This window comes from Vipera berus, assembly GCF_964194415.1.
Source record: "Vipera berus genome assembly, chromosome: 1".
Classification (NCBI taxonomy): domain Eukaryota; kingdom Metazoa; phylum Chordata; class Lepidosauria; order Squamata; family Viperidae; genus Vipera; species Vipera berus.
In genome coordinates this window covers 160835833-160853129 of record NC_138202.1, presented here as the reverse complement: position 1 = coordinate 160853129, position 17297 = coordinate 160835833, and the positions used below count along the sequence as shown (strand labels likewise).

General features: G+C 38.1%; 1 protein-coding gene across 2 annotated transcripts in view; it reads left to right on the top strand.

The window, feature by feature from the left end:
• Positions 1–17297, top strand: part of CHN1 (chimerin 1) — a gene marked incomplete at its 5' end in the record, with an annotated part of 127843 nt that overhangs the window by 82044 nt on the left and 28502 nt on the right. For both annotated transcript variants that reach the window (XM_081313976.1, XM_081313975.1), the window contains 2 exons: positions 6768–7056; positions 14661–14738. In XM_081313976.1, coding sequence (XP_081170102.1) covers positions 6768–7056; positions 14661–14738 — 367 coding nt within the window. The remainder of the gene's footprint in view (positions 1–6767; positions 7057–14660; positions 14739–17297) is intronic.

Sequence of the window (17297 nt, the reverse complement as noted above, 5' to 3'; positions counted from 1 at the left end):
CATACGCTGGATCATGGAGAAAGCTAGGGAGTTCCAGAAAAACATCTACTTCTGCTTCATTGACTATGTTAAAGCTTTTGATTGTGTGGATCACAACAAACTGTAGCAAATTCTTAAAGAGATGGGAGTACCAGACCATCTTATTTGTCTCTTGAGAAACCTATATGCGGGCCAAGAAGCAACAGTGAGAACTGGACACGAAACCACTGATTGCTTCAAAATTGGGAAAGGAGTCCGGCAAGGCTGTATACTGCCGCCTTGCCTATTTAACTTATATGCAGAGCACATCATGAGAAAGGCAGGGCTAGATGAATCAAAAGTTGGAATTAAGATTGCCGGGAGAAATATCAACAACCTAAGATATGCAGATGATAGCACTCTAATGGCAAAAAGTGACGAGGAACTAACGAGGAACTAAAGATGAAGGAGAGTGCAAAAGTTGGGTTGAAACTTAACATTAAGAAAACCAAGATCATGGCATCTGGCCCTCTCAATTCCTGGCAAATAGATGGGGAAGAAATGGAGGTAGTGACAGATTTTATTTTCCTGGGCTCCAAGATCACTGCAGATGGGGACTGTAGCCAAGAAATTAAAAGACGCTTGCTCCTGGGGAGGAAAGCAATGGCAAATCTAGACAGCACACTAAAAAGCAGACATCACCCTGTCAACAAAAGTGTGTATAGTCAAGGCTATGGTCTTTCCATTTGCAATGTATGGCTGTGAAAGTTGGACCATAAGAAAGGCTGAGCACCAAAGAATTGAGGCCTTTGAACTATGGTGCTGGAGAAGACTCCTGCAAGTCCCTTGGACCGCAAGGCGATCAAACCGGTCAGTCCTAGAGGAGATCAACCCTGACTGCACTTTAGAAGGCCAGATCCTGAAGTTGAAACTCAAATACTTTGTCCACCTAATGAGAAGGAAGGACTCAGTGGAGAAGAGCCTAATGCTGGGAAAGATTGAGGGCAAGAGAAGAAGGGGACGACAGAGAATGAGGTGGCTGGATGGAGTCACTGAAGCAGTAGGCGTGAGCTTAAATGGACTCCAGAAGATGGTAGAGGACAGGAAGGCCTGGAGGAACGTTGTCCATAGGGTCGTGATGGGTCGGACATGACTTCGCAGCTAACAACAACAACTTAAAAGTGTTGTGAACCCTTTCTGGATCATTTTCCTCGGTACCCAAATGAATAATGTTGTTTGATGTATTTGTTTCACTGTGTTCTCTTCATCTAGTTCAGGGCTTTTCAACCAGTGGTACAGGTACCACCTGTGGTACATTGGCACCCGGCAGGTGGTACGCGACCATCCTAGAAAAGTGGTAGCGGGAGAGGGGAATGAGCTGAACCAGTGGCAGCACTGCACAAGCCTGAGCGAGAGATGGCTGCAGCTGCAGGGCTGTCGGGGCTCAGCGGAAGCGCCAGGATCAGCGCTTCTTCGGGGCTGTCAGGGCTCAGTGGAAGCGCCAGAATCAGCGCCAGGCTGCAGCTGGAGTTCAGCACTGATACTGGTGCTTCTGCTGAGCCCAGAAGAAGTGCCAATCAGCTGGAATGTTGCAGCATCTACAGGATCTTCTGATTTACATTCAGATGCTTGGCAACTGATTCATATTTATGATGGTCACAGTGTCCCAGGATCATGTGAAGTGACCAAAACCTCCTGCAACCACCCAGCAGGGGGGGAATAAAAACCAAACACCACCCCACCCCACCCTCGCTGCCAATCCTCAACAGAAATGCTCACAACAATGAAAACCTCGGACAGGAGGAAGAGCGCTGCCAGGTGGGCAGGCAGGTGTCTTGCTCGGCTGTGGCTTGGGGGGCACTTTTTTCAGTGCCATTGTAACTTCAAACAGTCACTAAGCGAACTGTTGTAAGTCGAGGACTACCTGTACTTCATCACTTTTTTCTTCTTTTTTTTTTTTGGTCAAGTTTTTGACACCTTGCTAGGCGACTGTTGGTACTGGGATGTTACCATATCCTAAAAGTGGTACAATGGGTGAAAAGGTTGAAAAGCCCTGATCTAGTTGTAGGACTTGAAAGGAAAACATTATGCTTTAGGTCATTTGCAGAAGTATTGAAAATTCTTCAAAAGAGTTCACAAACTTTTAACCACCAATGTAACGCTTTGTGGGCAGGTAATAAACATAACTAAAAACAGATTATTGAAAAACAAGAGATTAATTTTAAATCTAGTGTAGTATACTGTATTAATAATTAGAACAGTTGATAAAGACATTTTATAGTTCATTTAGATCTTCACATTTGATGGATGGATGGTTGGGTTGTACATTATGCAAGTCTCTACAAAAATAAGAAAAAAATCAACATCTAAAGCATAGCTTTTATTTCTACCTTAATTCATTTTGGAGCATGGAAAAATACATAGCATTAAAACAGAGATTGTCCTTGACATGCGATGGGACAGTAAATTTAATAACTTGTTCAACTGATAAAGACACACCAATTTCTTTTAAAATGGAGTGGGGTGGGTAAGGGAACAAGGGAATATTTTAAATTAACATGTACCTGCTTTTGCAATTGGTTCCTGGCCTGATTTTTGCATAATTCCCTGTGGTAGATTAATATTTGATTACAAAGTTGAAGACCTTCAGATGTGATCATCGCTGTTTTGCCAATAGTTGAGTATCAAAATTACTTTGCTTTAAAATCTGTATAAAATAGCTGAAAACAGATGTTGTGTTCCTTGATTAACAATCAGATTTTATTAGATATTTCAAGAGCTGTTAAAAAAAAGTAAATTACTCCATCCTAATGTTGCTGGAGTAATGACATCATAAATTGAACTGAGAGTGAACGAATCTGGAAAGGTTGCACAAATTTGGAGAATGTAGAAGTCATACATGAACATTCCATTCTTAAGTTGTTGGAAATGTTACAATGTAAAAAGAATGCTATTTTAGCTATTTTTGAAAATTTGAATTCTAATTATACATATCCTGTCGATTTTTGTATGTCATATAATCCATGTTCTTGGTGTGCGCCCCAATTAATCATAGAATGCATTCCCAGCCCTCTGGATGCACCAGTATTAAAATGAGCAATAGTAAATCTTCCTCTTGTTGAAGGCACAACAAGTAACTCTTCGGTATCTGTACATGGGGCAGCCAGAGAAGGTAAATTATTTTTGAGCCTGACTAAGCCATTCTGTTGGTAGGTTGCTTGAAGTTTTGAGCTCTTTGTCATTAATAAAGAGACTGGACATAATGGAGACTGGACATCCACCTGTCTGAGACGATATAGGTTCTCCTGCTCGAGCAGAGGGCTGGACTAGAAGACCTCCAAGGTTCTATTCTATTCTATTCTATTCTATTCTATTCTATTCTATTCTATTCTATTCTATTCTATTCTATTCTATTCTATTCTATTCTATTCTATTCTATTCTATTCTATTCTATTCTATTCTATTCAAGTGACAGAAGCACCAGACCATAAAATTTCATCTTTTGAATGACCCCACTTCTCTCTCTCTCTCTCTCTCTCTCTCTCTCTCTCTCTCTCTCTCTCTCTCTCTCTCTCTCTCTCTCTCTCTCTCTGTGTGTGTGTGTGTGTGTGTAAAGTTTTAGATGTAATTATTATGAAATGTTGAAGGGAGTGGGGGGAAATACAGCCATATTCTACAGAAACAAAAATCTTGCAGGAGAAATATGAAGTACTTCCTCTTTCTTATTCCCATCCTATGGCTAATTTTCTTCCCAGTTGAAATCACTGGTGGGAGGAGACTGTAACATTTCATTTCTGTTCTTCTGGCAGGCTTACTCTGCTGTCATTTCATCCAACACTCTGCTTACTTCCATTGGAATAAAAAGAAATTTGGCAATCAGATTGTCTCTAAAGAAATGACTTTTGAAAATCCTTTTAAGTCCCACTACTTGATCAGAAACTCAAGATGCAAGGACTCATCTTTTTTTTTTAAGCCAGAATGCCATTTTCTAGCTTATGGACTGTAGTTCATTCTTTTGATCAGCTATAAAAGCCAGACGGCAATTGAAAGCAATTTTTAATACAGCTATTTATTTTAGCTTGCAAATAAACACACAAAGTGTTCATTGAAAATGTCTTGAAGACGATGTCAAGGTCTTTGACATGTTTCTGCGATGGTATTTTTAATAATCCTTATTATATAAAGTACACACAATTATACAGTATGTACTTATGTTCTTGTTTAATAAACAGAACTGTCACAATGGTTCTACATTTCTTAAATAACATAATAAGATTTCCAAATGTGGAATAATTATATTTCTTGGTGGCAAAAACTCTTTCTTAAATCGGATAAAATATGATGAAAGCTGTCATTATTTAGTATTAATCATGGTGAAAATTTGTCAATAACGGTAGTAATATATTTTTACATTACATTTAATACAATTATGTACATATGTGTGTATCAGAAAGTCTAATCCATTGAATAAATCTCTAATGTAAACTAATAGTGGATCAGTGGGTGGGAACATTAACTGAGAGAAATGCAAACTATTTTATTATTTTATTGTATTTTATTCAACCAGGGCACTGCCAAACTCTGGGTGGCTCATAGCATAAAGACAAATATACAAAAGTGTTTGCAATAGTGGCAAACATCTGTAGCTGGGTGTAGGATGAGGGCGAAAGTTTGTCCTCCGAGCTTGTGGGGATGGTTTCACCTCCGCTGAAGATGTTACCTAGCCTGGTAACGAGACGTTCAGAAACCAACCCACAAGCTCGGAGAACAAACCTTCACCCTCATACAAAAGTATATTGATATAACCAATATGGACAGCAAAACAAATATGCCATACACCTACAAGAGGCTTCAAACACCATAGCCCAATACTTGTCCTTCAATGCCATGTCGGCCATATGTCTTTTCCAATAGATTAATGGTTTGACATAGTTTATTTCGCCAAATACATTTTTATCTTCTTAAAAAAACTAAATCAATCTGAAGATCACAGCTAATTTGTGTGCCTGTTTTTTTCTCTATTTTTTTAAAAAAGTCTCTTCATTATTTTTAAGGAGAAATATAAGCCCATCTCCTAAATATATTTTCAGTGAAAATAATGCAACTCTGATCTGAGTTGATGAACTAATGAAGACATAGGGGCACATATACACTGATATACACAGAGCTAATGAACATTATACCTGTCTGGAAATTGGTATTTGATTTAGGAAATAGCAATATTATTAGCATTATTTAATAATAGCATTGTACATACTATTTATATGTAACCAGGAATCTGATGCTCAAGACTTCACTTGCAACATTTCTGATATACTATATTCCCCGGATAGGCTGAGGGCGCTCTTATTCTTTACAATCTTACAATACAATAAGCAAGATCAAAGGTAAATAATTTTGGAGAGAGATCTCAAATTTCTCTGCTGTATTTGCAAAACACTTTTTTAAAAAAAAGCTTCCATATTAGTAGATAAAAGAGCAGGAATTATAGTTTGGAATTTGAATGGCATACAGAACAAATGCTTTGGAGAAGAAACAATCTTTTCATTAAATATATATGTGCGTGCACAGGCTTGTGTTAGAGTCAGATACTATCATATAATTGTCAGTCAAGAGTGCTTTTTCCTTCTCTGATTTTATTCTTCAGCAGTGAAAGTTCTTAATAGTGCTTCAAATCTCCCACATTCAGAACATTGTTACAATCTTTTTTTATACAATGTTAAAAAAAATATGAAAATAAATGTTAAATGTTGCAAGGTAAAAAGTATTATCGTGCTCCTTGACCACAGATTATTCCAGTTACCGTGATAAAATTAACAAGAATAACATGGCGGTATTATTCTTATGAAATTGATCAGGAAACTTGTGGTTAATAAGTATCCCCAACCCCTGCTATTAATCCTCTTAACAGGGCAACAACATCACCTGTATCAACAGCTGATGAAATTATTCATTCAGGATTTGAGAGGTTGGCAAAATTTACTGAACTCAGGCTTGGAAATCAGCTTGAAAGCCTAAATCAAGGGTCTTCAAACTTGGCCCTTTTATGACTTGTGGACTTCAACTCCTAGAATTCCTCAGCCAGCATGCCTGGCTGAAGAATTCTGGGAGTTGAAATCCACAAGTCATAAAAGGGCCATGTTTGAAGAACCCTGGCCTAAATCATATTTGCCTTAGTATTACAGACATCTCAGTTTCTTCTGAACTACAGATGAAAATGTGAATAAGATTTCCTCCTGATAGTGCTACAAAAGCATGTTATGTTCAAGTGGAGAGATTTCTTCCATAAGCTTACATAAACCTAGAGATTAGCCCTTGAACTTTCTGCTACAGTATGTTTCTTGTTGCTTTTGAACACACTACCAGAACTCAACCCCATTTATATGACCTTTTCTTAAAAAAAAACAACCAGAAATATAGCTCTACATATAATTTTAGCAGTAATATTTTGCAACAGAGAAATTTCTATTATGGCAATTTTTACTGAAAAGCAAAATACATTTTTTTAAAAAAAAAGGTGCATGTCAATTTCTCTTCAAGATCATTAAGTAACAAATCATGTCTTTTCAGAACCAAACATCTCTTTGACTTTAGGTCCACGGTTTTAATGAGGCTCTGATTTGGGCAAAGTAGAAGCAGATGATTGAAGCCAATGAACTAACCATTTTGTATCCTGCATGCAAAAACCATAGAAAGAATGTACTAGCCTTAAGGGGGGGGGGGGGGTTGGGTTTTTTTTTTTAGAAAACAACGTACCCAAAGTTGCCTATTTTTAATGTATATATTATTGTTCTGTTCCATTGAGGCAGATTTGGAAATCAAACTAGAAACTTCAGACTCTACTATGACGGAAAACACTTTGTTGGAGAGAAACGTTTTGAGTCTATCCACGACCTGGTGACAGATGGATTGATCACCCTTTATATTGAAACCAAGGCAGCAGAATACATTGCCAAGATGACCATAAATCCAATTTATGAACACATAGGATATACAACTTTGAACAGAGAGCCAGCAAACAAGAAGCATCCTGTGGCTATGAGAGATATGGTTGATGGCAAAGATTCTGCAGGGGACAATGACATAGTAGAAAAAAGAGTAAGTAATTCACTTAAAGTTATACTTTTCCAAGTCTTAAAAATATTTCATCATTTAATTCATCTGCCTTGAAAGACAGTAAATTCTCCTGCAGGTTACTGAGGATGAAAGATATACATATGTAATCAGATGATAAATAGAATGGGAAAAAAACATTCATTCATTCTGACTGCTGCTTTTTTTAATCACAAAAGCTACATTTTCCTTATTCTTTTTTCCCCCCTTGCTTTTACTGTTTTATTAAAAGCATAAGATATTGATGGAAACTGACTTTAATAACACTATTTATTAAAGGTAGTAGAGGTAAAGGAGTCCATATCATGAAGTAAAACTAATACTACTATTAGTTTGCTATCCAAGAACAGAAAATAATTTTTAGAAGCAAAACACAAGTACACAAAACACAAGTATTTCCAGGAACAAAGCAAATGCTTTGGAAACATTGGAGCAGACTGTGGGAAGCTTGTTGATCTCCTTGTTGTAGAGATCTGGGTCAGTTGCGTTAGTCATAAAGCAGGTCATCACATGACTGACCCAGGTTTGCTTATTTTTTGCAAATTATCTATATTCTCTCAACCCTTGTCTGCCCCTAAAATTATTGCTCCTTGACAACAGGGCATAACTTGGGAGGGGATGCCCAGTGCTGCCTTCTTTTGACTAGCAGTTCCAGCATCCAAATATCACAAAAACAAAGCAATATAATATCTTTCCTTCAGTCTTTAGAAGCAGAAGCCATGTTGCTTTGCAAGCTGCTTCAAAGGGATGTCTCAGTCAAAGCTTTCCTGAAGTGAAGACTCAGTCAAAGCTTTGCCCGGTCCTGTTAGCTAATTATGAGGCACCCTTATCTTTGAAGCTACTTACATTTGAGCTCTGCAGCATCTTGCAGTCTAATCAGCCATGTACTGTTTGTCAGCTGCTTCAAGAGAAAATCTGTTTCATCAAACAGGGGGCTTTGGTGTATGTGTGTGGGGGAATGAAGCTGATGATCTGATCAGGTGTTTACTACAGTCCCTGTTTAACATAGTGCTGAGTCCTAGGAAAAGTCGGCCTCAGATCTGAATTCATGTAGAGTTTAATCTAGCTGATTCTTATTCAGAGAAATGAGGACAAAAGGGATGCTGCTATTTAAGAAGGAAACATACTTAGCTGCCAATATCTTTCTGATATCACTCGTTTTCCAGGACTAAAGCTGGAGCAGAGTGGGATGGGATGAGAAGCAGTTGCCCAAATATGATTTGTTACAAAAGTATAGACCTTTCAAATGGAGTCAGAGTGTTGAAATAGGAAAGGCCAAATTCAATTCTTGTTCATGCTCCTTTCTTTTAAAAGCAGCACCCTACTTGCATGGCCCTTCAACAGGATACCTACTGTACGTACAGAGTTTTCCAATATAATTTCAAACTCTTGGGGACCAAAGTATTTGATCCATCAGTTACCTATCAAGACATTTGGAAGAGCTGAATGTTTTAACTTCCCCATTAAGTAAAAGTATTTAAGAGCCTTTGACATGTTACACAGGCTCTCATCTGGTTCCCTAGAAATTCTAGCATAGAGATAATTATTTGAGAGAAAGAAGTGGCCATTTCATGTTGATATCCCAATAGGGATATGTTTCAATATCTCCGGGGCTGCCACAAAGAAGAGGGAGCCAAGCTATTCTCCAAAGCACCTGAAGGCAGGACAAGAAGCAATGGATGGAAACTAACCAAAGAGAGAAGCAACCTAGAACTAAGGAGAAATTTCCTGACAGTTTGAACAATTAACCAGTGGAACAACCTGCCTCCAGAAGTTGTGAATGCTCCAACACTGGAAGTTTTTAAGAAGAGACTAGACAGCCATTTGTCTGAAATAGTATAGAATTTCCTGCCTGAGCAGGGGGTTGGACTAGAAGTCCTCGGAGGTCCCTTCCAACATTATTATTGTTGTTGTTGTTGTTCATCATTGCACAGTCAGCCAGATGTTCAGACTGGATTTGGCATTTTTGTCTACCTAGCGAGTCCTTACGAAGGACCTGGGATAAACACATGTGGATGTTTGATGGTATTACAGATATCATCGCAGGATGGAAGCAGTTCCTAGTAAGGCCGCCTTTTGCAATGCCAATGGTGTTCAAGTGGTGCTCCAGTTGTTTTGGGATTGCACCCAAGGTGCCTATTGCTGCTGCTGCTGCTGTTGTTATTGTTGTTGTTATTATTATTATTATTATTATCATCATCATCATCATCATCATCATCACCACCACCATCATCATCATCATCATCCTGGTGGTTCATGCGGTTGCTTCTTGCACCATGTAATAATGTATATAGGGAGCATATTATTGACATGAACTGCATCAGTTTCCCATATTTCAGGAAGGATTCTTTTGAGCACATATGCCTGTGCATTCCCACTAGGCAATGTAATCTGTCTATGGAAGGCAATCATTGACTTGCTATTTGTAAAAAGTAATAGGACATAATCCTACATCATGTTGGTTGATGACAACTTAAGGTATCATTTAAAAGAATAGCTGTTGGCAAAACTAGGTCATTTCATTGCAGAATGAAGATGACAGTGTAGTGACAATATAACATAGAATGGATAAATTTATGCATTTATTTGTGGAAAACCAGCCTCTTTCTAGCAAATGATAAATTGACTAAATATAAATATTTAAGAGCAAAACATAATTTTACCTAAGCAATTTTAATTACAATACAAATGTATTACTCTAGTTTCATGTTTATGTCCATATATAATAGCAAAATGCATTAAATATTTTGGTTAAGTCAAGTAGATTAATTAATTTAATTTTCATATCTATGTGAATCTAGTTAAAAGTCATTTATATGCTTTTGAAAAACACTACAAAAATTTGATATGGGTGAAGCATCTTCATAGGAAAGGATGGTTAGATCTGTTAAATTGCATGGCATTTTTTAATTCCAAATCTCATGTTTACATTTGTATCAGTTCACATTTGGTGAACATTACTGCGGTTTTCTTGATTTCTGAATAGTCATGATGATCCTGTTAAAATTGCCATGTTATATAGGAGTAATAAGGAACATTTTCAATTTGAATGAAATATTATTGTTTTCAGAATTGCACTGTCTAGATTGAATTACTGAACAGAAGCTGTTCACTTTTATTGTTTCAAACTAATATGTATATTCTCTCTATATCTCTTGCATGTACGTATCCATCCTCCCAGGATTTTCGTATAACCTTCTTTCTTTCTTATGGCTTTTTGCTATAAAGTCAAATTATTTCTGAATTATTTCCAAACCTTGTTCACACCTTGTGGTTTACCCTTAGATATCTTGTGTAATCTCATTTCTTTTGAAGTAGATTTCAAGGGAGTTTATAAATAGAGATGATCATCTTGGGAGAACCTAATATTGCCTCAAGGGCAGATAGTTTGAAAAATGGAGCAGGAAAAGAAAAGTGTATCCATGAAAGCAGTCCCAGACATTTTAAATCTTGGATCTGCATTTACAGCTGTTTACAGCAGAATCTCATGACTCTGATTCGGGCCTTTTTTTTTTTGCTGGAAGTTGGCATTTAATTCCAGTTTCTGGCAAAAAAAAAAACATTGGGGAAAATTGGGTTGCTTAATGACCGCAGAGTTCACTTAACGAATGCCATAAAAAAGGTCATCAAATCAAGCATGGTCACGTGGTGACACCTTAATGACCGCCACAACTTATAACTATAATTCCGGACTTAATTATGATCATGTTAAAGGACTACCTGTATTATGCTTTTTTAAAAAAATTGGTTTGCTGCTATACTTTACATCAGGGGTCCCTAACCCCCAGTCCGTGGACCGGCACCAGGCCATGGCATGCCAGAAACCGGTCCACACAGACAAGCAAAGCCCCACCCACCGGATGCAGGCAGTACTTGAAACCACGCCCCCTCCAGGCCACAGAAATACCTCTCTCCACAGAACCAGTCCCTGGTGCTCAAAAGGTTGGGGACCTCTGCTTTACATACCATACCACATTAATTGAAAATGGTCCAGAAATGCCTATCAGTATTTTCTTGGAAATATATGTAGAACTAATGAATGATAAAGCCTTAGACTTCCACTTACAACTATTCTTTGGGACAAGGAATAATTTAGAGATAGGTATGCCATTTAAATGGGATCTAGCTTGTGTGCATTTCGTGTTTACACGTGTGCACGAGTACAGAAATCTGGTGTTGTGTTGTTTTCTGCTTTGTAGTCTTGGAGTGGCGTCTTACAATGAGATGAAAGTATCATCTGACAAAAGCAGATTAACTCTGCGTGACCACAATCGGCTTCTGCACCCAAGAATCCTATCGGCAAGACAAAGCTCTGAAAAGCACAAGGGGATCTTTTTCATTTAGTGACCACATTGTAATTAAAAGAAAGAACTCATTTCTATTTGCCCAGTTGATCTTTTGGATCTCTGTGCATTGCAGCTTCTATAAAACCTTAACACTTTCTTTATGACATGATAGCAGTGTTCCAATATCTCAGGGGCTGCCACAAAGAAGAGAGAGCCAAGCTATTCGCCAAAGCACCTGAAAGCAGGACAAGAAGCAACGGATGGAAACTAGTCAAGGAGAGAAGCAACCTAGAACTAAGGAGAAACTTCCTGACAGTTAGAACAACTAACCAGTGGAATAACCTGCCTCCAGAAGTGGTGAATGCTCCAACACTGGAAGTTTTTAAGAAGAGACTGGCCAGCCATTTGTCTGAAATGGTATAGGGTTTCCTGCCTTAGCAGGGGGTTGGACTAGATGACCTCCAAGGTCCCTTCCAACTTATTATTATTATTATTATTATTATTATTATTATTATTATTATTATTATTATTATTATTATTATTATTATTTCAAGAAACATTTTAGAAGTGAATAGAGCAAAGAAGATCTTAGTCCAAATCAGTGGAGGAAATACCATCAAGGCAATTAACACCTGAGCTAAGAAGCCTTCTGGTCTTGGGTCATAGCAATGCACCTGAGGGATTTTGGGGCTCCGCACCCCACAACTGGTTTCACCCTGCCAGGGGACCCTAAATGGGTCGAAAGTCATCCCAGAGAGGTGACAAAGAAAGAGGCCCCTCCTGCTGATTGCTGAATGAGGGCGGTTGATATGTTTGATCTGAGGGAAGCCCTCTAACCCCACAAAGAAAGGCTAGCCACACCTTGCTGATTAGCCCAAGCTACTGGCAGCTGAAGTCCAAAAGCATTAACCAGAACAACTGTGAACAGCATGCTTGGAACTGGGTGAGAATATTGATCTTCTCTCTCCTATCTTGTAACTGATTACCTGGAAAAGATCCCCAAGAAGCAAAAAATCCTCTGAAAGTGAGAAAGGAGGGGACTGTACCCCCACCCTTCCATAGATGGAAGTGGCGAATTAATGTTTATGGGGACAGAAATATATTGAAATGAAGTGATTGAAATGTACAATCACTTCAATATGAGCCAGCAGTGTGCTGCAGCTGCCAAAAAAGCCAACACAGTCCTAGGCTGCATTAACAGAGGGATAGAATCAAGATCACGTGAAGTACTAATACCACTTTACAATGCCTTGGTAAGGCCACACCTGGAATACTGCATCCAGTTTTGGTCACCACGATGTAAAAAAGATGTCGAGACTCTAGAAAGAGTACAGAGAAGAGCAAGAAAGATGATTGGGGGACTGGAGGCTAAAACATATAGGGAACGGTTGCTGGAATTGGGTATGTGTAGTTTAATGAAGAGAAGGGTGAGGGGTGACATGATAGCAGTGTTCCATTATCTCAGGGGCTGCCACAAAGAAGAGGGAGCCAGGCTGTTCTCCAAAGCACCTGAGAGCAGGACAAGAAGCAATGGATGGAAACTAGTCAAGGAGAGAAGCAACCTAGAACTAAGGAGAAATTTCCTGACAGTTAGAACAATTAATCAGTGGAACAACCTGCCTCCAGAAGTGGTGAATGCTCCAAAACTGGAAGTTTTTAAAAAGAGACTGGCCAGCCATTTGTCTGAAATGGTATAGGGTTTCCTGCCTTAGCAGGGGGTTGGACTAGATGACCTCCAAGGTCCCTTCCAACCTCTTCTTCTTCTTCTTCTTCTTCTTCTTCTTCTTCTTCTTCTTCTTCTTCTTCTTCTTCTTCTTATTATTATTATTATTATTATTATTATTATTATTATTATTACTATTATTATTATTATTATTATTATTATTATTATTATTATTATTATTATTATTATATATTGTTATCCCATTTATGGGCTATTTTAATTTCTTTTGCTTGCTTGCAAAATGAAGTATCATACTGCCCTTTCTTCTTCAGCTTGTTGAAAATGTATATAGCATTCCCTTTGAGCACCTGGGAACCTATTGGCAAGTCCGGGGGATTTCAATCAAAAGTCGTTTTTATATATTTAGGTTGGCTAAATATAAATAGCAAGTAATGTCGGATTCCTTCTTTCCCATTCTTTTGAATGTATTAAGAATCATTATATAATGGCTAGGAAAACCCTGGTGAAGTACTTTTTATAACAAAAGGACTAAATGAAGTGCAAGAAAGGGCTATGAATATCACAGAAGCGGTATACTGTAAACAAAGCAGGACAGATGACTTCATGTATGAAGCTGTGAATAAGCTATGAATAGTTCTATTAAATTTCATTTAAAGCATCCACATGATACAAGGCTTTTCAGTTAGGTCTTTAGTCTTAATGCTTGGGGGGAGAAAAAGTGTACTGCAGTCTCCTTAGCCTTTAAATGGCAGAGATGCCATTTTCTAATGATGTGTGACTCATTTATTTCTCATAATCTTCCTGTTGGTTTTTTTTTTGTTCCTTCTCTTTTGAGCGAGCAAGATGTGGGAGGGGGGGAAATGAGAGAGTTGAGTGGCACGCTGCTTAAATTCTTCTGCTGCTTTTTCATTGGTTACATATTCTCCTAATCTAACCAATCCTGATACATTGCTGCCAGTTTAAGCCCACCTCCCCCCATCCACCCCCCTCACTAAACTGAGGTTAGAAAGGATCCATTAACTGGAAACTGATTATGTGCTGCATGAGAACATCTTTTGATACAAAATCATTATCAGGATGGTTGAATAGGAGAGAGGAGAGCCTAGAGTCCTTCTTATTTGACAATTGCTACATGAATTTGTAAATGGATGAAGACACTGTGGGCTGTCTTTTGTTAACAGTGACTCTTGCTGTGGCTATTCAGACCTACAAGTTTTCAAGCTTAAATTAGAAAGCTTTTTTCTTTTTAAAGTCTACTGCAGATGAGAAGAAACTGTAGCATCAGCAGTACAAATACTCTCTACAATTTGATTTGAGGGTGATACTGCTTTTATTTTGCTTTAGTTCTGTTTGAAATAAGTACCAAGGGTGTTTAGGGTTTTGTGTGGTGATTTTTATTTTTTATTTTTCTGTGTGGGATATTCTTCTCTCCTGCCTCTTTCAAAATGCCCTCCAAAGAGTCTTGGTCAGGGCAAAAAGCTAATAGAGTTGCTGTTCACAACTTGAAGCAGGAGAGCCGTCAAAGAGATTTATTGATAGCAGCCTTGGGAATGCGGCTAGGCTTGCAAAAGTCATCTGTGACAATCTGGCAACCTCTTAAACTCTTTGCTTATTCGCAGCTGACATCCCTTGTCAGAAGAGCAACTCTGAAAGAAAACGAACACATTCCAAAATATGAGAAGGTTCACAGTTTCAAGGTAAGATGCTCAATTGTATCATTAAGCTTCTAGCCAGCCATATGTTGAAACCTTGTTAAGAAATGTAATGGGTTTGCATGCCTCTGTGTTGCCCTTAAGCTGAACAAAAATGTTCAAGTCAGAAATTTAATGTCTTACACATAATATTAAGTCAAAAGGTATCAAGCATGATTTGCTATAGCTGTTATATATTGCTGTTTTATATGTATGTGTGTGAGAAAGAGTGTGTGTCTGTACACATATATACACGTGCTTATAAATGCAAACTATTCAGAAATATTTTGGCAGAGTTCCTGGTAGGTGATTTTATATTCCTCCCCCCCCCCAATACTTAATCAAACATTTAGCCCAGGCATGTCAAACTCGCGACATCACATGATGTCACGTGCCGTATCGGGACTTTTTCCCCATTGCCTGCAATGGGGTGGATGTGGTTTTAGCGTGATGCATCCGGCCTGCAGGCCGGCAATTTGACATGCCTGATTTAGCCCATTTCACCATCTTTTTTACTATAAAATAGTATTGAGTACTAAAAGATATAATCTGTATATCTCTTTCTTACTAATTATTTTTTCCTCTCAAATCATCAATATTGAAAACGGCACATTATAACAGTTCTCTTAAAGCTGGAAAAGTCTTAAGGAGTCATTCAGTTCTCTGAGTACAGGCTTTGCTTGTTTGGGTTTTACTTATTTTTCAGTACTCTATTGTTATTCTACTTCTGTTTTTAAAAACTGACATTTTCCCCCTTATCGGGGAAAGATCTCTGAAAAACTATGCTTTTTAGTGTTTCTATTTGTATTGAGCTAATGGTGTTGTGAGCATTTGTTGTACCCATCTAATTAACTCTTAATTGAATGTGTGCCTGCATACGTTATTATAAATAGAACGATCAGTTATCACTGGAAGGGGAATACCACAGTAATCTCATGTTCTAAAAATGCTGACCATAATGGTGAGGGTAACAATTTAGCCAACATCTTAAGTTAAATCAGATCTTCACTTTCCTTCTTTCTGAAAATGCTCAGCACTCTGTTTTGTCAATCCAGCTCCTATTCTAGCCATGGGCCTTTCAATGTGTTTACAAAAACTCCCCCTTCTATAATTAACATGAATTTATCAAAAGGAAACAAGATATATAAGTAACACGCATACCTGAGGATACAGAGGTCTATAAATTAGTGAGGTGCTTCAGACTCAACTTTCATGTGGACAATATTCTGAAACAGTCTTCCCCAACCTGGCATCTTCCAGACATATTGTGACTACAAGTCTCAGATTCCTAGCCAAGATAGATTTGGTGTCCCAACAAACTTAAATGGGGAAGAGTGCCTCATATGTATTAATATCTAGAACAAGAGTGTCCAACCTTGACAACTTTTAAGACTGTAGACTTTGCAAATATTTGTAGCTCATTGTAGATTTTGGTGCAGACATATCAAATTAGAACCACCATATAAACCAATAAGAAAACGAACAATCCGAAATACCAATCAACCACAGAATCCACCACCTTCTCACCAGTTGAGTTTTGCACCTCCCAAGCATACAAACCTACTAACCACAACATCATACAGGACCTATATAAACAGAGAAGGAAACCAAACAAGACACTTTACCCTAAACCCTGCTGAAGATGTTACCTAGTCTGGTAACAAAGTGTCTGGGAGCAAGTTCAGAAAACAAACCCCTGCCAAAACCTGTAGATTTCAATTCCCAGAATTCTCCAGCCAGCATTGTTGGCTAGAGAATCTGGGAGTTGAAGTCCACAAGCCTTAAAGTTGCCAAGGTTAGACACCCCTGCTCTAGAGGACTTCCTGATTTCAATCTTGCCCCTATCAGGAAGTTGCTTGGTAGCCTTAGGGAAGTCACACTATCTTAGTTATCCCCCAGTCATAATTGGTAGCATGTAGACAATAATATTGCTTTAGTTTATAGGATTATTTGAGGGTTTGTAATCTCACGTTGAATATAAAATGCTTTAAAACTTGACAGAATTACACACATTTTTGGTATGTTACCTTTTCAGTTAAAAGGTTGGCTGCAAAAAAATAATAATAATCCAATTTGGGACTAATGCCCTTTGAATTTCTTCAGTGCTATTCAAGAGATTTAATGCCAATGTGGCCTTTTCTGCTACGGAACCCTCACCACAGCTCTTACCACCGTCCTATAATCAGTTAAATCCAATCAGCATTAACTTCCAAATTAAAGTAGGTGCAATGAAGATCAAACTGATAAGCATTTTCAACAAAAAAATCTTGTTAATTTATTGCTACAATCGTTAAAGGAGTCTCCTAAGACAGTCCAGCTTATGAAAACTGTAAGAAGAATGCAAGTCTTAAAAACATGGTATCGTCACCTTCAATAATTATTGTCATGTATTTCCCTCTCACAACCCAAGTTTCCCCAACCTAGTAGTCCCCACACCTATCCGATTTGTACCTCCTATATCCAGCCAGTCTTCTGGAACCCATCATATATTAAGGGCACTGGGTTTGTGAAAGCTATTTTAACCTCTTGGGCTGCTTTATAATATTTCAAAAACTTTTGTTTTAA